General features: G+C 45.8%; 1 protein-coding gene across 1 annotated transcript in view; it reads left to right on the top strand.

The window, feature by feature from the left end:
- Positions 1-22,590, top strand: part of LOC125455504 (nesprin-2) — a 367,488-nt gene that overhangs the window by 15,587 nt on the left and 329,311 nt on the right. The window contains exons 3-4 of the mRNA XM_059648913.1: positions 15,169-15,230; positions 18,086-18,181. Coding sequence (XP_059504896.1) covers positions 15,169-15,230; positions 18,086-18,181 — 158 coding nt within the window. The remainder of the gene's footprint in view (positions 1-15,168; positions 15,231-18,085; positions 18,182-22,590) is intronic.

The following is a 22,590-nucleotide window of genomic DNA, read 5'->3' on the forward strand; positions in this document are numbered from 1 at the left end:
CTTTATACCTCAAACCCTCCATTCCCTGCAATATCCTGGTAAATCTTTTCTAATTTAATAATATCGTCCCTATGGCAGGCAAACAGAACCGTACACAGTTCTCCAGAGGAGGCCTCACCGACGTACTGTACAACCTCAACATGATTTCCAACTGCTGTACTCAAAGGTCTGTGCAATAAAGGCAGGCGTGCGAAACACCTTCTGAACCACCCTGTCTAAATGTGACACAAATTCCAAAGATTAAATACCTGAACCCCTTTGTCTCTCTGTTCTACCACAGTACTCAGCACCCTGCCGTTCATTGTGTATGTCCTACTCTTACTATCTCAGTTTATCTTTACAGAGGGACTGAGAAATGACAGAGAAAAGGAGTGCTGTGTGTGTTAAACTTTTAGCCCAGATTTTAGTTTCTAACACACCCTGTAATGTATGTGGCCTGTAGAGACAAGGAAGAGAAACAGCCTCACCTCTTTTCAGGCTGGCACGTTTGTTCTGTTGCCAATGGTTACATAAATAAATACAGCGGAGGGAAACACACACGGCTGGTTGGGATGGAAAATCTTTGGTATGCACCAGTGAGACTCCCTGTCACTGGCAGAGGCTCCACTCACTGGCAGCTCCAGGATTTATTCAATCTCTTGTTCTGATACACGAATTTTCAAACTATTACCTTGTAGTCTGCAGGGCAGGGCGATTTGGTACTGAAAAACAGGATATATTTCTGTTCTGCCTTTCATGGTATAAGGTTGTCCCTAATTACTTTACAGCGATTTGCAGCCATCTATATACTCTATACATCTCCAGTATAGCAAGAACAGCAGATCTTGGAGTCAGAGATAACACAGTGCGGAGTTGGAGGGACACAGCAGGCCAGGCAGCGTCAGAGGAGCAGCTAAGTTGACGTTTCAGGTGGGGACACTTCTTCAGGAATGTTTTCTGAAGTGTCAACTTTTCTGCTCCTCTGATGCTGCCTGGCCTACTGTGTCCCTCCAACTCCGCACTGTGTTATCTCTGACTCCAACATCTGCTGTTCTTGCTATTACGTTTGAAGTATAGTCTCTATATAGGCTGCCTCATCAAACATTCCTAGGACGGGCGCAGCACAGTGTTAAATACAGAGTAAAGCTGAAAGTAAAGTATTTTCTATACTGTCCTCCTCAAACACTCCCAGAACATGTATCACATGAGGTTATGTGTAAGGTTATTACTCTCTTCCAGTCCCCTCTTCTTGGTTCGAAAGGGATGTTGTGTAAAATGACCTGTGCCCCTTCTAGTTCCTTCATATTCTCACTTGTTGCTCCTAGGCAGGGCTTCTCTCTGCTTTGTTTATCTTCATTGATGGGGAATGAGAGACAGGGAAAGTGAGAAAGAAATCAGACAGCAGCTGATGTGTGATACTAGTGTGGAGATAGCCACCTGTATTTGTATAGTGTCTTTAAAGCAGGAAATGCATTCTGAAGAAGAGTCACAACAGAGTCAAAACTATGATAAAATGTGGAGCTGGATGAACACAGCAGGCCTAGCAGCATCTCAGGAGCACAAAAACTGACGTTTCGGGCCTGGACCCTTCATCAGAGAGGGGGATGGGGAGAGGGAACGGAATAAATAGGGAGAGAGGGGGAGGCGGACCGAAGATGGAGAGAAAACAAGATAGGTGGAGAGGAGAGTATAGGTGAGGAGGTAGGGAGGGGATAAGTCAGTCCAGGGAAGACAGACAGGTCAAGGAGGTGGGATGAGGTTAGTAGGTAGGAGATGGAGGTGCGGCTTGAGGTGAGAGGAAGGGATGGATGAGAGGAAGAACAGGTTAGGGAGGCAGAGACAGGCTGGGCTGGTTTTGGGATGCAGTGGGTGGAGGGGATGAGCTGGGCTGGTTGTGCGATGCGGTGGGGGTAGGGGATGAACTGGGGTGGTTTTAGGATGCTTTGGGGGAAGGGGAGATTTTGAAGCTGGTGAAGTCCACATTGATACCATTGGGCTGCAGGGTTCCCAAGCGGAATATGAGTTGCTGTTCCTGCAACCTTCGGGTGGCATCATTGTGGCACTGCAGGAGGCCCATGATGGACATGTCATCTAAGGAATGGGAGGGGGAGTGGAAATGGTTTGCGACTGGGAGGTGCAGTTGTTTGTTGCGAACTGAGCGGAGGTGTTCTGCAAAGCGGTCTCCAAGCCTCCGCTTGGTTTCCCCAGTGTAGAGGAAGCCACACCATGTACAGTGGATACAGTATACCACATTGGCAGATGTGCAGGTGAACCTCTGCTTAATATGGAAAGTCATCTTGGGGCCTGGGATTGGGGTGAGAGAGGAGGTGTGGGAGCAAGTGTAGCACTTCCTGCGGTTGCGGGGGAAGATGCTGGGTGTGGTGGGGTTGGAGGGCAGTGTGGAGCGAACAAGGGAGTCACGGACAGAGTGGTCTCTCCGGAAAGCAGACAGGGGTGGGGATGGAAAAATGTCTTGGGTGGTGGGCACCAGAGTCGAAACTGTTACTGTTTCTGTCTCCACAGATGCTGCCAGGCCTCCTGACTTTCTCTAACAAGTTCTGCATTTGTTGTTAATGAATAAAACCAGCTTAGATTTTCAAAGAAACATTCTGTTTGACCAACTTTATAGAATCTTTTGAAGAAATAACAGAGGAAGTAGATAATGTTAATGGATGTAATTTAACTGGATTTTCAAAAGGCTTTCGATAAGGTGCTCCATAATAGACTAATGAATTAATCAGAGAATTGGGAGTCAGAGAAAATGGCGAAATGAAATATTAGCTGGCTTTGAGACAGGATGTGTGAGGAAAGGGTAGGATGGCAGAGTGGACAGAATAAGTGTGAGGACCACTGTTGTTCACAATTTAATTTGCAAGTACGCCTTTGAAATCAGAAGTACAATTTCTAAATTTTGGATGACACCAGATTGTGGGTGTAGTCAGCACTCTGTAGGATTGTAACAATATAGGAGGACATTAATAAACTTGTAAAAAAGATAAATGATTGGCAAATGATGTGTTCAACACAGATCAATGTGAGGTATTGCATTTTGAGACGACAGGTGGGCAGTTCATTTATTACTCGGAAAGTGCAAGTTTGGGTGTGGAATGAGGAGCAAAGCAGTCTCAAGAGAATTACACACCAACTGCTAAAACTTGCACCACGGGTGAGCAAGGGCAAAAAAAAGCAAAGCAATGAATAGGCTTTGTTTCTAGAGGGATAGAATTGAAAAGTAGCAAAATTAACTCATGCCCGTTTAAGACCTCAAAGTATTGCATACAATTCTGCTTGTCACATTATAAAAAGGATATAGAACATTAAAGAGAGTCCAGAGACTGAAAATTGGCAAGTAACATGTGCACCACACCAGTGCCAGGTCATCACCATCTCCAATAAACAAGTATGTGGCTATCACCCCTGGATGCTCAGTGGTGTTAACATCACCAAAGTCTCCACTAACAACATCCTGAGGAACATTTTGACCAGTAACTGAACTAGACTACTCATATTAATGCTGCTGTAAGAGCAGGTCAGAGGCTAGGAATACTGCAGCGAGTAACTCACCAGCTGACACCCCAGAACCTGTCCACCATCTCCAAGGCACAAGTCAGGAGTGTGATGGAATACTCCCCAGTTGCCTGGATGGGCACAGCTCCATCAACAGGACAAATTAACTGGCATTACGTCTACAAACATTCACCACCAACAATCAGCAACGGCAGTGTGTACTATCTACAAGATGCAGAAATTCACCAAGGCTCCTCAGACAGCACCTTCCAAACCCATGATGTCTATGTTAAGGACAAGGGGCAGCAGGTATCCACCCCCTGCAAGTTCCCCTCCAAGCCCCTTACCACCCTGACTTGGAAATATATCACCGTTCCTTCACTGTCGCTGGAACAAAATCCTGGAATTCCCTCCCTAAGGGGTTTGAGGTCAACCTATAGCACACGGACTGCAGCGGTTCAAGAATATGAGATAACACAGTATGGAGCTGGAGGAACACAGCAGGCTGGGCAGCTTCAGAGGAGCAGGAAAGCTGAGGTTTTGGATCTAGACCTTTCTTCAGAAGGCAGCTCACCAGCACCTTCTCAGGAGCAATGAGGTCCGGGCAGTGAATGCTGGCCCAGTGAGATTCCATGAATGAATTAAAGAAAAATCATTTCCTAAAACGATCCCAGAAACATGTGGTTTTTACATCAGGAAAGGACTGACAAATTGGGTCTTTTCTCTTTTGCAAAAAGAAGGCTGAGGGATGACCAAATCGGGGGTCTTTCAAATTCTGAAAAGTTTTGACTGGGTAGATACCAAGTAAATAGTTCTTGTGGGGAAGAAAAATAACTAGAGACTGACAGTATGCGATCCTAAGTGGGAATTCTGAAGGAGCATCTTAGCCTAGGAGTGGTGAAACAACGGAACTTGCTCTAGCAAGGGTTTTTTAAAATTTACTCACGGTATATGGGCATCACTGGCTGGATCAGCTTTTATTGCTCATTCTTTGTTGCCGTTGAGAAGGTATTTGTGACCTGCTTTCTTAAACCGCTGCGGTCCACATGCTGTCGGTAGTCCCACAAAGCCCTTAGAGAGGAGGTCCAGTGTTTGAGGGAAATAGAATAATGCATTTAGCAAAAATGTAATCGAGCCTTTGAGGCAGAAGAGAATCAGTGGGTCAAATGGTAAATTTAGATGTGAAATGTAAGGACAGTAAGTGTTAGTGTGAGGGGCTGGGCCCATTGTCCATTTCTATGGTGTATTCTCTATGTTGTCCGACAATGTCCCTGGAATTCTAAATAATGACAGAGTGACCACACTACTCTATCCTGAAACTTTGAGTTAAGCTTGAAATTTTCTAATTTTGCAGTTTAATGATTTGTGCAGCTACGGGGAAAGGCAGGGCAGTAGGATTAGATGGTCTGGTCTTGCAGGGAAGATGAGCTGAATCGTGTTCTACTGTGCCATAAGAACGTAGGAACTAGGATCTGGAGCAGGCCATCAGATCCCTTGAGCCTGCTCTGCCATTCAGTAAGATCATGGCTGATCTTTTCATGGACTCAGCTCCATTTACCCACCCACTCACCATAACCCTTAATTCCTTTACTGTTCAAAAATCTATTTATCTTTGCCTTAAAAATATCCAACAAGGTAGTCTCACCTGCTTCATTGGGAAGAGAATTCCACAGCTTCACAATCCTTTGGGAGAAGCATTTACCAATTGGGTAACTATGCTATGATTTTACACCTCCCCTTCTAAGTTATTCTCGCTCATACTTATGGAAAGATGCAACTGAATTGTTGTTGTTGTCAGTCCTTGCTCCAATCATGACCTACCCCCACCCTCTCGCACCCTTTTTAACTACATGGTATCATGAAGTACTTAAAAGCTTGAAACTTTTAGTCAGACAGGCTACGTTACAGTCCTGTCTAGCTGAGATACTGTTGTGTTGCATTCCTGGCTATTTTCCTCTGCAGGACAAGTAAAGATTAAATAAGTCCACCCCGATGCTGGGGATCACTGCATGACGCCTGTGAGCTTTCTTCTGCTAAAATCCGTTTTGTGGAACGTGCCGATTGTGTTAATCACTGGGTGTGAGCAGGAGATCAAAAACAACTGCATTTAGATTGGCTCTGAACTCATCTCACATCCCAGCTGCTGATTATGACAGCCAGTTTTGCATTGACCTGTCTATCACGTTTTTTTATGATCGGGCCTGAACCTGGTGAAACCAGTCGGGTTGGTGCTGGCTTCACCAGCAAATGGTTGCAAAGATATAGGCCGTCTGTATTTCCTCATTTGTTGTTGCCACTTAAATTCAGGGACACAGTTTTTTTTAGATTAGATTAGATTCCCTACAGTGTGGAAACAGGCCCTTCAGCCCAACAAATCCACACCGCCCTTTGGAGCATCCCACCCAGACCCATCCCCCTATAACCCACACACCCCTGAACACTACGGGCAATTTAGCATGGCCGATCCACCTAGCCTGCACATCTTTGGATTGTGGGAGGAAACCGGAGTACCCGGAGGAAACCCATGCAGACATGGGGAGAATGTGCAAACTCCACACAGACAGTTACCCGAGGCTGGAATTGAACCCGGGTCCCTGGTGCTATGAGGCTGCAGTGCTAACCACTGAGCCACCATGCCGCACCAAGTGCTGTAAGAATAGAATGGAATATCCTTGATTATCACCTTGTGGAAGTGGGAGCAGAAAACTGCATAGAGATGTAGAATGAATGATTTGGTGATTGGGAAAAACTGGCAGATAGAGCATAATGTGGAAATTGTGAAATTGTACCATTTAGACATAAAGATGTCCAACTAGTGAGAAGCTGAAAAACGTAGGAGATTAACGTCAGAAATCATTAAACACTGATGCTGAGAAGCAACATATAATTTAAAAAGTGCCAACCAGATGAACTCTAATATATGAGAGGTTCATTCATAATCATAGAATCCCTACGGTGGAAACAGACCCTTCAGCCCAACAAGTTCACAGGACATCCCACCCAGACCCATCTCCCTAATCTACACATCCCTGAACACTATGGGCAATTTAGCATGGCCAATCCACCTAGCCTGCACATCTTAGGACTATGGGAGGAAACCGGAGCACCCGGAGGAAACCCACGCAGACACGGGGAGAATGTGCAAACACTACACAGACAGTTGCCTGGGGGTAGAATTGAACCCGGGTCCCTGGGGCAGTAGTGCTAACCACTGAGCCACCGTACCACCCGAAGCCTGATAACAGTGAGGAAGAAGCTGTTCTTGAATCTGTTGGTGCATGTGTTTTCAAACTTCCGTATTTTCTTCCCGATGGAAGTTGGTCCAAGTTTGTGTCCCATCTATAGCACCTTTATATTTAAAGAGGCATTAGCCTTTATCTAAAGGAAACCACAGTATAAGGCCAACACACCTTTCCTGCTGTACAGCATGCAAACTGAAAGCTGTATTCCAAATGTGATCTATCTAGAGCTCCACATAACCAAAATGTAACTTCTGCCCCCTTATATTGTGAGACTTCACCTGATGAAGGGGCAAAGCTCCGAAAGTTTGTGTTTTCAAACAAACCAGTTGGACTCTACCTGGTGTTGTGTGATTTCCGACCTTGTGCACCCAAGTCCAACACCAGCACCTCCACATTGTGGAAGTTAACATTGTTGTAGTAGCAGCTCATTTAAGGTGAATTAAAAGGTTACGATTGCGGATGTAGGTGTGGAAAGATGAGGGGTTGTTCAAGTGGAGCATGATGCCTAACCTGAAGAAGTTACCCTCCTCCCTCCAGACAAACCTCAGGGTATGTCCTCTCCACCTATCTTCTCCTCTATCCATCTTCGATCCGCCTCCCCCTCTCTCCCTATTTATTTCAGAACCCTTTCCCCATCCCCCTTTTCTGATGAAGGGTCTCAGCCCGATACATCAGCTTTTGTGCTCCTAAGTTGCTGCTTGGCCTGCTGCGTTCATCCAGCTCCACACTTTGTTCTCTCAGATTCTCCAGCATCTGCAGTTCCCGTTATCACTCATGAACACCAGCTGGCATATGTGGGCCAAATGGCTTGTGCCGTGAGATAGCGAGCTCTGACATTGTTGAACCAGGCTACTCTGGAGCCTTGCTTGCAAGAATTATCAACACAGAAGAGAAAAGTGAAATTGAGCTGGAGTTTGGGGCATGGCTCGGGATCTTTGTTCAGGTAACAGAAACTGCTGAGTGAGAGAGCTGTGCCTGGAGGTGGTGGTGGGAAGAGTTAGATTACAGGGGGAGAGGTGCTTGGGTGGTGATCAGCTTAGTCCGCTGTTTCCTCCTCCAATGCAGTGCAAGGCTGTGTTGTTGTGTCTGAGGATTCAACTGATAACAAAGATGCCTTTGTGCTCTGACCTACTTCTCTCCATCTGTCCTTGTCCTTAATGAGTATACTCATTGCTGTTTACCGTCTCGTGGACAGTGTGAGCTGTGGGATGGATAGGGGCTTATGTTTAGCACAGTCCTTCACAGTGACTCTGTCTTCCTTTATTTTAATTGGATGTGGATGTCACTGTGACATGCCAGGTTACTTCAGAGGGCAGTTGGCATGGGGGCGGGAGTCTCAGCCACATCCAGGCTGGGTAAGAATGCCACATTTCCAGATTATTAAATCAATTGTGTTCTTCCAACAATGCAACAGCTTCAAGATTTACCAAGCTTTTTATTTCAATTAAAATTCTCAAATTGCCCACATGGGATTTGAAATTGTTAATAGCCTCAGTGTCTAGCCCAGTAATATAATCAATGCATAATCCACTCAGATGTTCGGCTAGACAGTAAATATCTCAGGATCTGTGTGCGCAAACAGAGGCTGCAAACAAAGGACGTCATCCAGCCCGTCAAATTCATTAGCAGAATAGCAGATCGTGAAGGGGACTGTCGGAGAACGCAGCAGAATATAGCTAGATTGGAGAACAAAAACAAAGTTGCTGGAAAAGCTCAGCAGGACTGGCAGCATCTGTGGAGGCGAAAAAAGAGTGAACGTTTCGGGTCCGGTAACCCTTCCTCAGTTCTGTGGAAGGGTCACCGGACCCGAAACATTAACTCTGTTTTTTCCTTCTATGATGCTGCCAGTCCTGCTGAGCTTTTCCAGCAACTTTGTCTTGTTCCTGATTTACAGCATCCGCAGTTCTTTTGGTTCTTAGATAGGTTGGAGAGTTGCATAGAGAAGTGGCAGATGGAGTTCAATCCAGGCAAATGCAAGCTGATGCATTTTGGAAGATTCAGTTGAAGAGCGAGACAGTAGTAAGGGAATGGAACGCTTTGCCTGCAACGGTAGTAGATTCGCCAACTTTAAGTACATTTAAGGCGTCATTGGATAAGCATATGGACGTACATGGAATAGTGTAGGTTAGATGGGCTTGAGATAGGTATGACAGGTCGGCACAACATCGAGGGCCGAAGGGCCTGTACTGTGCTGTAATGTTCTATGTTCTATGTTCTAAATATACGGTAAATGGAAAATCTCTGGGGAAAATTGATATACGGAGAGATCTGGGTGTTCAGGTCCATTGTTCCCTGAAGGTGACAACGCAGGTCAATAGGGTGGTCAAGAAGGCATACGGCATGCTTTCCTTCATTGGGTGGGGTATTGAGTACAAGAGTTGGCAGGTCATGTTGCGGTTGTGTAGGACTTTGGTTCAGCCACATTTGGAGTACTGTGTACAGTTCTGGTCGCCACATTACCAAAAGGATATGGATGCTTTCGAAAGGGTCCAGCTTATTTTTATATATATCACAAACAACAAAGGTTCCAGCACTGATCCTTGTGGAATATCACTAGTTACTGATCTCCATTCTGAAAAGCACTCTTCCAACACCACCTTCTGCCTTCTATGACCAAACCAGTTTGTATCCATCTGGCCATCTGGATCCCATGAGACTCTACCTTTCATACCAGCCTGCCATGCAGTACCTAATCAAATGCCTTACTAAAGGCAATATAGACAATGTCCACTGCCCCTTCCCTCATCAACCATTCTTGTCACCTCCTCAAAAAACTCAATCAAATTGGTGAGACATGACCTTTTCCACACAAACCCATCGTGTCCTTCACTAACAAGTCCATGTCTCTCATTGACTTCTCCAACAGCTTCTCAGCACTGATGTCAGGCTCACTGGCTTGTAATTACCTGGGCTATCTCTGTTTCCCTCCTAAACAATTTGGCCATTCTCCAGTCTTCTGGAAACTTTTGCGTGAGGCCAAAGAGGACTCAAAGATATCTGCCAAGGTCCCAGCAATTTCCTCCTTTGCCTCCCACAGTATCCTGGGCACTTGTCTATTTTAATGTATTTCAAGACACCCAACAATTCCTCCTTTAATACGTTGACCTGCCCAAGAGTATTCACACACCTCTCCCTAGTCTCAACACCCCTTTCATGGTTTTGCCACTGTGAGTAGAAAACTGCCATCCATATAACCTTTCACTTTGACGGCACCAGAGGAGTATGACTTACAGTCTGTGGCTTTTCTATTTATTCATTGATGGGATGAGGCCATCACTGACCAAGCAGCAGTTTTTGCCCATCCTTAAGTGCCCAAAGGGCAATTAACAGTCAACCTCATCGCTGTGGGTCTGGAGTCACATGTAGGCCAGACCAGGTAAGGATGGCAGTTTCCTTCCCTAAAGGACATTAGTGAAGCAGACAGATTTTTCTCTGACAAAAAGATTCACATTCATCATTAGATTCTTAATTCCAGACATTTATTGAATTCAATTTCCACCATTTGCTGTGGCAGGATTTGAGTCTGGTCTCTGCAATATTATCTGAATTAACAGTTTAAGTAGCCGTACTTCCATACAGCTCTTTAACTCTTAATCTCAGCTCCACTCTTGACACCATGAGCAGAATCTTCCCAGTCCCTGATGACATGGGCCATGGAGAGAAACTTCGCAGAATTGTGTGAGAAATTGAGTTACATCAGCAGCAACAAGTTCCATTTTCGAATTGAGTTCCAGATGTTGAGACTGGATTCTCAATAGTGAACAAGGAAGGAACTATTAATGGGGATTATCGTATCATTGAAGGCCTCACTTTTACTTAATCTCACTTTACTGAGTAAATATGTGATAATGAGTGTAATAGACCATGAATCTTGCTGGGAGATGGGTACAGTAACAGAGAGGGAGAGAATGTGATGCATTGGAGAGAAGATGATGGCACTTGCACTGATGGAGCAGAGAAGATCATTGACCTTCTTCATGTAGTGCTGGACATTTGTCCAGAGGCCTGAGACTACACTGACCAGCCTGGGAGAGTCTGGTATCATGGTCTTCACTGCTGTACCTGGGGGGAAAGGATGTCCCTCTATGCACCACCTGTCCCTGCCTGTGAATCAGGACACCAACGTCCATATTAATACCACGCCCAGGGTAAACTATCCCAAACCATGCAGGATGGTGCTTGACTGGCTAACGGGGCAAGGGTGGGACAATAGTGTGAGAAAACCTGCTGGCCTCGCGGAGAGAAACTGTCCATGAAATTCAGCCAACGTGAACACTTTGCAAAAATTGCAAAAGATTCAGCTCCATATTATGTGCCTTGTCCCAACGATGTCTTTATTAAAACAGCTCTGAGATGGCTGCCAGCAGTGAGTATGGCAGAGGTCAAACGGTACACAATTCTACTTCAATCTAAACATGAACTGCTTTTTCTCCCCAACTATTTCCAGACAGTGGCCATGCACATGACCAGTTACCACCATCACCACTATGAGGTTTGAGAGCCTTACCTTCACAGAAGATGACCTGGTTTTGCATGGACAAAAACAGAAGGTACTGAAAAAACTCAGCAGGCCTGATAGCATCTGTGAAGAAAGGAATCAGAGTTAATGTTGAGGAAGGGTCACCGGACGCGAAACTTTAACTCTGACATTTTCTTCACAGATGCTGCCAGGCCTGCTGAGCTTTTCCATCAACTTCTGCTTTTGCTCCTGATTTACAGCATCCACAGTTCCTTCAGTTTTTATTTGGCTTTGCATGGAGAAGGGACATATTTTTAAAAAAAATTTCTTGAGTCTCTCGGGATCTCCAGAAGGATTGAGAATGTGGCTGTGAGACATGGGTAATATTTAGTGTCTGAAAGAAGAGAGAGGTATGTGATCACCTTGTACAGACTCCCACATGAAGCTTGTAGACTCAAGCGAAGAGGTAATCTGACACTGGATGTCAGAGAGAATTCCAACATTCTCATTATGTTCTTAAACAGGTTTAAACATATAGCAAGTTGTGAGGAGCCTGGCAACAGACTGACTTGCCTCAACTTGATCTTTCAGGTTCCTTATTTAACACTGATACAGTGCTGCCTGTTGGCAAGTGATTACTGTAACATGTATGTAAAAGCTAATCACATGTAAACAGTAACACTATGATCTTGGACTGAGAGTCTATAATATTTCATTTAGTTCCTATAAGTGTAAACCCTGGTTTTTTCAGGAATCAAAGCATATTGCGTTTGTTAATCAATTACCTCTAATTACTCATTTAAAGACAAGGGAGGACAGTTAGATCTTCCCTGTGTTAATCCTAATCTGAGGGGCCCTTTTGTGGTGCCGTGGTGGGGATGCTGGACCAAGAGGCCTGAATTAAAGTCCCACTTGCTCCAGAAGTGTGTTATAACATCTCTCAACAGGTTGATTAGAAAAATAGGTCATTTCTATTGGTAATCAATGTCACATTTGACTGAGTGTGGCTGTGAGGAGTTCTAACAATATAGGAATCAAGTGGAAAACTCTCCACAGTTTGGAGTCATACCTGGCACATAGGAAGATGGTCGTGGTTGTTGGAGGGTAGTCATCTCAGCTCCAGGACATCTCTGCAGGAGTTCCTCAGGGTAGTGCCCTAGGACCAACCATCTTCAGCTGCTTCATCAATGACCTTCCCTCCATCATAAGGTCAGAAGTGGGGATGTTCGCCGATGATTGCACAATGTTCAGCACCATTCGTGACTCCTCAGATACTGAAGCAGTCCGTGTTCACATGCAACAAGTTCTGAACAATATCCAGGCTCGGGCTGACAAGTGGCAAGTCACACAAATGCCAGGCTATGGCCATCTGCAGTCAGAGGCAATCTACTCATCATCCCTTGACATGCAACAGTACCACCATTGCTGAGGGTCACCAGTGACCAGCAACTGAACTGGACTAGCCATGTAGTAACTGGTATGAATGTGATATTATATGTCAGCATCCAGCTGACCTATCAACACTTCAAAAACATTTGGATTGTAGTAAACTTAATTTCTGAACAAAATTCATGTTTATTGCTAATGGAAAATGGGGATGGTGGTAAATTTTTACTGTAAATTAGTTTCACTGGGTTTGAGGAAAAGCCATCTGATAAATTTCATAATTAAAAGTTAAATGAAAAAGCTCTGGATTTTTATTGTTGGGAGACAGATTGAAAGCCAGGACCTCAAAGGTAGTAATCTCTGTGTGCAGAGACTAGGAATTGGCAGATGAGGCAGTTTAATACGTGGCTGGGGGAGTGGTATAGGAGGGAGGGCTTTAGATTTCTGAATAACTGCGATTGTTCCTGGGGAAGGTGGGACTTGTTCAATAGGGATGGTCTTCACCTAAACAGTGACAGGACCAATGTTCTTGCTGGCACCGTTGGGTGCACTTTTGACTTTCCCATTCCCTGGATGGGTGCAGCCCATCAACACTCAAGAATCTTGGCACCATCCAGGACAAACCAGCCGCTTGATTTTCACCACATCCACAAACGTGCCAGTTTAATTGGGTACCTAAGAAGGCATACAGAACGCTTGCCTTTATTAGTCGAGGCATAGATCGTTAGAGCAGGGAAACCATGTTGCAGCCACACAGACTTTTGGTTAGGCCACTGGAGTGCTGTGTGTAGTTGTCCAGAAAGGATGTGATTTCAGTGGAGAGCGCACAGAAGCGATTCACCAGGATGCTGCCTAGAATGGAATAATTTAACAATGAGGACAGGCTAGATAAACTTGTGTTGTTTTGTTAGAGCATAGAAGTTTGAATCAGGGATCTATAAGGATATAAGGGACATGAAGGGCGTGTATAGAAAGCAGCTGTTCCCTTAGTCGAAGGGTCACTAACATGGAGGCACACTATTAAGCTGGAAAGCAGAAGGTTTTGGGGAATTTAAGATAAAAGACATTTTATCTGTTGGATGATGGGGTCCTAGCATGGACTGCCTGCAGTGTAGTTGAGGTGAAACATCACAACCTTAAAAAAAATTATTTCGTTGAAATGTAATGACATAGGGCTATGGAGCCCAGAACTGGAAAGTAGGACTACTGTAGATTCAGCATAATTTTAGTGGTACAGCTTCTGTACTCTATGATTGCCGATTCACTCCTTCCACCACCGATGCTCAGTAGCAGCAGTGCATACCATCTTCAAGATGCACTGCAGAGATTCACCTCCTTAAGAGAGTGCCTGCCAAACCCATAACCACTTCCCTTTGGAAGGACAAGGGCAGCAGATGAATGGGACACTGCCATTGAAAAGTTCCCCTCCAAGCCACTCATCATCCTGACTTGGAGAAATGTTTCATTCCTTTACTGACGCTGGGTCAAAATTCTGGAATTCCCTCCCTAAGGGCAGTGTGGGTCAGCCCACAGCACATGGACAGCAGCGGTTCAAGAAGGCAGCTCACCCCCACCTTCTCAAGGTCAAATAATGCTGGTCCACAAGACCATAAGATATAGAAGCAAAAATAGGCCATTCAACCCATTGAGTGTATGGCTGATATATTTCAACCCCATCCTCCTGCCTTCTCCCCATAGCCCTGGATCCTATCACTGATCAAGAAACTATCTATCTCTGTCTTAAATCAACTCACTGAATTGGTTTCCACAACCCTCTGTGACAGTGAGTTCCACGGATTAACCATTCACTGGCTAAAGAAATTCCACCTTATTTCAGTTCTGAAGTGTCACCCCTCCACGCTGAGGCTGTGCTGTCAGCCCCCAGTCTCTCCTGCTAGTGGAAGCATCTTCGCCATGTTCCCTCTATCCAGGCCTCTCAGTATTCTGTAAGTTTCAATCAGATCCTCCTTATCTTCAGCTGTTGGAAATTGTCCTGAACAAGATCTCAGAGCTTTTTCCCTTTTCCCGTTATGTCCCAGTCTACACATGGATAACTGAAGTCCCCCATTATAGCTAATCTATACCACTTAATGGCATCTCTGTCATCCCCCTGCAGATTTGTTCTTCTTTAACACTTATTTATTCATTCATGGGATATGGACTTTCCTTGCTGGCCCAGCATTTATTGCCCATCCCTAATTGCCCAGAGGGCAGTTAAGAGTCCACCACATTGCTGTGGGTCTGGAGTCACATGTAGGCCAGACCAGGTAAGGATGGCAGATTCCTTCCCTAAAGAACCAATGAACTGGATGAGCTCAGACAGAAACATAATTTGCTTTTCTATGCTCTATAGTGACATTTAGTGACTGCTGGACATGCACGTGGACAGCAGTGCATTGAGGGGAATGTAGGTTAAGTTGTTTTATTTTTGGATTAGGATTATTCCACGGCACAACGTCGTGGGCCGAACAGCCTGTACTGTGCTGTACTTTTCTATGTTCTATGTTCTGTAATAAGTTGCTGTTACTTTGATGAGCTGGGGAGGAGTCAGAATAAATTCTGCTCTTATAACTGCACATATCTTGCATTTTACAGCTGAACATGAAGAGGTTCAAAACCGGACTTTCACAAACTGGGTTAATGCACAACTGGCAAAGGTAAGAATTAAGGGATCACAGAAATTTCAGGTGCATTTCTACAGCAGATGTAACTCGCTTGGAACATTGCAAAGTCCCAGTGCAGTACTACTGCCTGGTGCAACCCAGGAGATACATTACCCAATTTCTACACAGCAATGAGATAATGAGAAGGTCACTGAACAGTAATGATATTGGTTGATTGATAAATATTGGCCTGATAGTTATGGGGAATGTAACAACATAGGAAATAGATGCAGGATTAGGCCATTCAGCCCTTCAACCTTGCACCACTATTCAATACGATCATGGCTAATTATGTAATCTCAGTATCCCATTCCTGCCCTCTCTCCCAAACCCCTTGATCCCTTTAGCCACAAGGGCCATGCCCAGCTCCCTCTTGAATATATCTAATGAACTGGCTCCATCAGCTTCCTGTGGGAGAGAATCCCACAGCTTCACAACTCTTTGAGTGAAGAAATTCTTCCTCATCTCAGCCCTGAACGGCCTACCCCTTATTCTCAGACTACGACCCTTTATTCTGGACTTCCCCAACATTGGAAATATTCTTCCCACATCTAGCCTGTCCAGTTCCATCAGGATTTTATATGTTTCAATGAAATCCCTCCCATTTCTATTAAATTCCAGCAAGTGCAAGCCCACTTGATCCAGCCTTTCTTCATATGTCAGTCCTGCTGTCCTGGGAATCAGTCAGGTGAATCTTCACTGGACTCCCTCAATAACAAGAACATCCCTCCTCAGAATAGGAGACCAAAACTGCACACAATACTCAAGGTGTGGCCTCACCCAGGCCCTGTATAACTGCAGCAAGATATCCTTACTCTGATACTCAAATCCTCTCTCAATAAAGGCCAGCATGCCACTAGCTTTTCTCACTACCAGGTGCATCTGCATGCCAACCTTCAGCAACTGTTCCACCATGATACCCAGGTCTCGTTGCCCCTCACTTTTTCCTAAGCTGCCACCACTCAGATATTAATCTGCCTTCCTGTTTTTGTGACCAATGTGAGGTTATCCACTTTTATCCACATTATATTACATTTGCCCCCTCGCCCTGCAGCCTCTTAGCATCCTCCTCACAGCACACGCTGCCACCCAGCTTAGTATCATCTGTACATTCAGTTCCTTCGTCCAAGTTGTTCATGTATATTGTGAGCAGCTGGGGTCCCAGCAGTGAACCCTGCAGCATCGCATTCGTCACTAAGACCCATTTATTCCACCTCTCTGCTTCCTGTCCGCCAACCAGTTCTCTATCCCTGTCAATACATTGCCTCCAATACCATGAGCTTTAATTTTCCTCACTAATCTCTCATGTGGACCCTTGTCAAAAGCTTTTGAAAGTCCAGATACACAAAATCTACTGATTCACCTTGTCCATTCAGCTGGTCACATCCGGAGAAAATTCCAGAAGATTTGTCAAGCATGATTTCCCTTTAGTGAATCCAGGCTGACTGGGACCAATTCTGTCACTGTGTTCTAAATGCTCAGTTATTCCAACCTTAATAATTGACTCCAGCATTTTCCCCACCACCGATGCCAGGCAAACCCGGCTATAATTACCCATTTTCTCTCTCCCTCCTTTTTTAAAGAGGGGAGTTACATTAGCTACCCTCCAGTCCATTGGGACTCTTCCAGAGTCTACAGAATGCTGGAAAATCATCACCATTCTTAATGAAGAATTCTACCATATTATGGTCACTCTTCCCCAAAAGCTCTTGCACCATTACATTGCTGATTAACCCACTCTCACTACGCAATACCCAGTCTATGATGGCCCACGTTCTAGTTGGTTCCTAGATTGGTCAAGGAAACCGTCCCTCATACATTCCAGGAAACCCTCCTCCATTGCATTGCTTCTGGTTTGGTTAGTCCAGTTAATATGTAGATTGAAGTCACCCATGATAACAACATAAGAACTGGGAGCAGGAGCAGGCTATTCAGCCATTTGAGCCTCCTTAAATTTTCCCAAAGTCTCAGCATCCATCGCACTCTGAGATGGTGAATTCCACAGATTCATGATCCTTTGAGTGAGGTAATTTCTCCTCATCTTTGTTTTAAATCTGCTCCCCGCTAAAGCTATAACTTCTCATTCTATTCACCCACAAAATGAAACATCCTCTCTGTGCCTACTCTCTCCAATCAGCTTCAGCATCTTATATAAGTTAGATCCCCTCTCATTCTTTTAAACTCCTCTGAGTATTGGCCTAAACTGCTCAGTCACTATTCTTCGACTTGGTGCCATGGGAATCATCTGAGGTGTTTAATATCTTACTTGACAATGCAGGTCCTTCCTCCGAGTGCTGCACTAAAGACATGTTAGATTGAATTTTAACATGTTATAATAACAGGGGGTGCTTTCATCGCTAGCAGGGGAGGTGATGGCCTAGTGGTATTATCACTGGACTGGTAATCTAGAGACCCAGATAGTGTTCTGGGGACCTGAGATCAAATCCCACCACGGCAGATGGTGGAATTTCAATTCAGTAAAAATGTCTGGAATTAAGAATCTAATGGTGACAGTGAATCTATTGTAGATTGTTGGAAAAACCCAACTGGTTCATTAATGTCCTTTAGGGAAGGAAACTGCCATCCTTACCTGGTCTGGCCTACATGTGACTCCAGACCCACAGCAAATAGATTGACTCACAACTGCCCTCTAGGCAATTAGGGATGGGCAATTATTGCTGCCTGGCCAGTGACGCCAGAACATTCCAGAAAGGAATAATAAAGAATACTCAAGGCTCTGGAGTTGGATTCAACCCCACCAGACTTCGAGACAAGAGGCACTGAGACATTCAGTGAAGGGAGGAGTGATAAATGGATCAGACTAACATCCTGCTTTTGCTTTCCAATAGCACGAGACCCCATCTGCCATTCGGGACTTGTTCCAGGATCTTCAGGATGGACACAGGCTCTTGGATTTACTGGAGGTTCTCTCAGGACAGCAGATGGTGAGAAGGGAACTGAGGGATACAGTTACTGTTGGAGTTAATCAGCCTGTAACCCTAGTATGATGAGCCAGATCACAACACAAAGGACATTCAGCTGATGTGAACCTAGGGCTGCCAACTGTGGTTGCGTTCCTGGAGACTTGGTCCAAGAACCTATCCCACTGAAGCAGCTTCATTCCCCACCAACTGCTTCTTGTCAGTGGTCACATGTACAGTGACAGCTCTCAGGAATAGACTGAACAGGCTGGGGATCTTTTCTCTAGAAACAAGAAGGCTGAGGGGTGACCTGATAGAGGTCTTCAAAATTATCAAGGGGTTTGGCACTTGCAAGCGAGACCAGAACGAGAGGCCAACAGTATAAGAGAGGCCCTCATAAATCCAATCAGGCACACGCTTGAGTCAGAGAATTGTGAGAATGTGGAGCTCACTGTCGAAGGGGAAGGGAATGTTTCTTGGACATACGAATGAAGATATGGAAAAGGAGCAGGAGCAGACCATCTGGTCCCTCAAGCCCGTTCCATCATTAAGATCATAGCTGAGCTGATTGTAGCTTCAAATCTGCATTCCTCCTGATAACCGTTTACTTCCTTCTTTACCAAGAATCTGTCCACCTCTACCTTAAAAATATTCAAGGACCTTTTCAGGAAGACAGTTCCAAGGACTCACAACCATCTGAGAGAAAAGAATTATTACAATAATCTCTTACATCCTCAAAATGCAAAATCTACACTCCTTGAGTTTAGTTTAGTGTGTAAACGTGCACTCTGTTTTAAAACAGTGACTCCTAGTTCTAGATTCCCTCACAAGGGGAAACATCCTCCCCACACGTATCTGGTCAAAGAAACAAAGAAACCTACAGCACAGGAACAGGCCCTTCGGCCCTCCAAGCCTGCGCCGATCAAGATCCTCTGTCTAACCTGTCATCTATTTTCTAACGGTCTATGTCCATTTGCTCCCTGCCCATCCATGTACCTGTCCAAATATATCTTAAAAGACGCTAACGTGTCTGCATCTACCACCTCCACTGGCAATGCGTTCCAGGCACCCACCACCCTCTGCGTAAAGAACTTTCCACACATATCTTCCTTAAACTTTCCTCCTCTCACTTTGAACTCATGACTCCTAGTATTGAAAGACCCCTCAGGATCACACATCTTGTCTCTTAGGCTTTTCATCTTCAGCTGACACAAACGTCGCCTGTCCATCACTCCCCATGAGACAAACCACACATTCCAGGTCAGAGATAATGGGAACTGCAGATGCTTGAGAATCCAAGATAACAAAGTGTGAAGCTGGATGAACACAGCAGGCCAAGCAGTATCTCAAGAGCACAAAAGCTGACGTTTCGGGCCTAGACCCTTCATCAGAGAGGCAGATGGGGAGAGGGTTCTGAAATAAATAGGGAGAGAGGGGGAGGCAGATCGAAGATGGATAGAGGAGAAGATAGGTGGAGAGAAGAGTGTAGGTGGGGAAGTAGGGGGGGCGATAGGTCAGTCCGGGGAGGACGGACAGGTCAAGGAGGCGGGATGAGGTTAGTAGGTGTGAAATGCAGGTGCGGCTTGAGGTGGGAGGAGGGGATAGGTGAGAGGAAGAACAGGTTAGGGAGGAGGGGACGGGCTGGGCTGGTTTTGGGATGCAGTGGGGGGAGGGAACAAGCTGGGCTGGTTTTGGGACGCGGTGGGGGAAGGGGAGATTTTGAAGCTTGTGAAGGCCACATTGATACCATTGGGCTGCAGGGTTCCCAAGCGGAATATGAGTTGCTGTTCCTGCAACCTTCGGGTGGCATCATTGTGGCACTGCAGGAGGCCCATGATGGACATGTCATCTAAGGAATGGGAGGGGGAGTTGAAATGGTTTGCGACTGGGAGGTGCAGTTGTTTATTGCGAACCAAGCAGAGGTGTTCTGCATAGCGGTCCCCAAGTGTCCGCTTGGTTTCCCCAATGTAGAGGAAGCCACACCGGGTACAATGGATACAGTATACCACATTGGCAGATGTGCAGGTGAACATCTGCTTAATATGGAAAGTCATCTTGCGGCCTGGGGTGGGGGTGAGGGAGGAGGTGTGGGGGAAAGTGTAGCACTTTCTGTGGTTGTAGGGGAAGGTGCCGGGTGTGGTGGGGTTGGAGGGGAGTGTGGAGCGGACAACGGAATCACGGAGACAGTGGTCTCCCCGGAAGGCAATTGGAGAGACCACTCTCTCCATGACTCCCTTGTCCGCTCCACACTCCCCTCCAACCCCACCACACCCGGCACCTTCCCCTGCAACCGCAGGAAGTGCTACACTTGCCCCCACACCTCCTCCTTCACTCCCATCCCAGGCCCCAAGATGACTTTCCACATCAAGCAGATGTTCACCTGCACATCTGCCAATGTGGTATACTGCATCCACTGTACCCGGTGTGGCTTCCTCTACATCGGGGAAACCAAGCGGAGGCTTGGGGACCGCTTTGCAGAACACCTCCGCTCGGTTCACAATAAATAACTGCACCTCCCAGTCACAAACCATTTCCACTCCCCCTCCCATTCCTCAGATGACATGTCCATCATGGGCCTCCTGCAGTGCCACAATGATGCCACCCGAAAGTTGCAGGAACAGCAACTCATATTCCGCTTGGGAACCCTGCAGCCCAATGGTATCAATGTGGACTTCACCAGCTTCAAAATCTCCCCTTCCCCCACTGCATCCCACAACCAGCCCAGTTCTTCCCCTCCCCCCACTGCACCACAAAGCCAGCCCAACCCATCTCCGCTTCCCTAACCTGTTCTTCCTCTCACCCATCCCTTCCTCCCACCTCAAGCCGCACCTCCATTTTCCACCTACTAACCTCATCCCACCCACTTGACCTGTCCGCTCTCCCTGGACTGACCTATCCCCTCCCTACCTCCCCACCTATACTCTCCTCTCCACCTATCTTCTCCTCTATCCATCTTCGGTCCTCCTCCCCCTCTCTCCCTATTTATTCCAGTTCCCTCACCCCCTCCCCCTCTCTGATGAAGGGTCTAGGCCTAAAACGTCAGCCTTTATGCTCCTGAGATGCTGCTTGGCATTCCAGGTCTGAGTCCAGTACAACGACTGTCAAGGACAAACATCAACAAGACCAGCTGAGCCAAATAGCCTGAGTTGCTACTATTATAAATGAGGAACATAACAACCGGAACTTATATGACTGTAACAAAAATTGACAAGATGCTTCAAAGGGGTATTATAATACGCAACGTGATGCCAAGCCACAGCTATTCGGTCAGATGGACACATGGAGCTATATTGAAGGAGTGCCCCAAGCAGGATAGTGAGGTAGAAAGATAGACAGCTTGGAGCCCAGACAGGTGAAAACACGGTTCCCAATGGTGGGATGATTAAAATCGGGTCGATATAGGGGAAGGATCAATGTGGGAAGGCAACAGCCTAGTTGGTATTATTGCTGGGCTTTTAATCCAGAGACTCAAATAATGTTCTGGGAACCTGGGTTTGAATCCTGCCAGGGCAGATGGCGGAATTGGAACTCAATGAATATCTGGAATTGAGAATCTAATGATGACCATGAATCCATTTTCAATTGTAGGGAAAAACCCATCTGGTTCACTAATGCCCTTTAGGGAAGGAAGCTGCCATCCTTCCCTGGTCTGGCCTACATGTGACTCCAGACTCACAACAATATGGTTGGCTCTCAACTGCCCTCTGGGTAATTAGGGATGGGCAATGAATGCTGCCTGGCCAGTGACACCCTCATCCCATTAATGAACAGAAGAAAAGGACGGCGTCAGAAAAGAGCGCCTATCTCTTCTTGGGGATGTTAGAAATAATTCCCCCTTAATTCCTGCAGTCATCACTGCAAGTTAACGATTTTAGAAAGTACACCCAATGGATGTGAGCTTGCTCGCTGAGCTGGAAGGTTCGTTGTCAGACGTTTCGTCACCATTCTAGATAACATCATCAGTGAGCCTCCGACGAAGCGCTGGTGTTATGTCCCGCTTTCTATTTATCTGGTTAGGTTTCCTTGGGTTGGTGATGTCATTTCCTGCATTGGTGATGTTATTTCCTGTTCTTTTTTCTCAGAGGATGGTAGATTGGCTCCAATACCCCAGTTTACTTGGCTTTCAGACCCAAGCTGATAGAAATCCTTGACCAGGCTTCTGTACCAAACAAGAATAATTATTTATTGCAAGTCACACATACATACACATGCAGATGCATGGAGGCTCACACACACACACACACACACACACACACACACACACACACACACACACACACACACACACACACACACACACACACACACATAAAAAGCCAGGAAAACTAGCATATGGATGAAGGAAAGCTTGAAAGCATCTCTATGTTCCCTACTGAGGATTTGCTGAGATGATTTTTATGGTTCTTTTGCTCATCAGAATGTTATCTGTCTTT

The sequence above is a fragment of the Stegostoma tigrinum genome, chromosome 10, assembly GCF_030684315.1.
Source record: "Stegostoma tigrinum isolate sSteTig4 chromosome 10, sSteTig4.hap1, whole genome shotgun sequence".
Taxonomy (NCBI): Eukaryota; Metazoa; Chordata; class Chondrichthyes; order Orectolobiformes; family Stegostomatidae; genus Stegostoma; species Stegostoma tigrinum.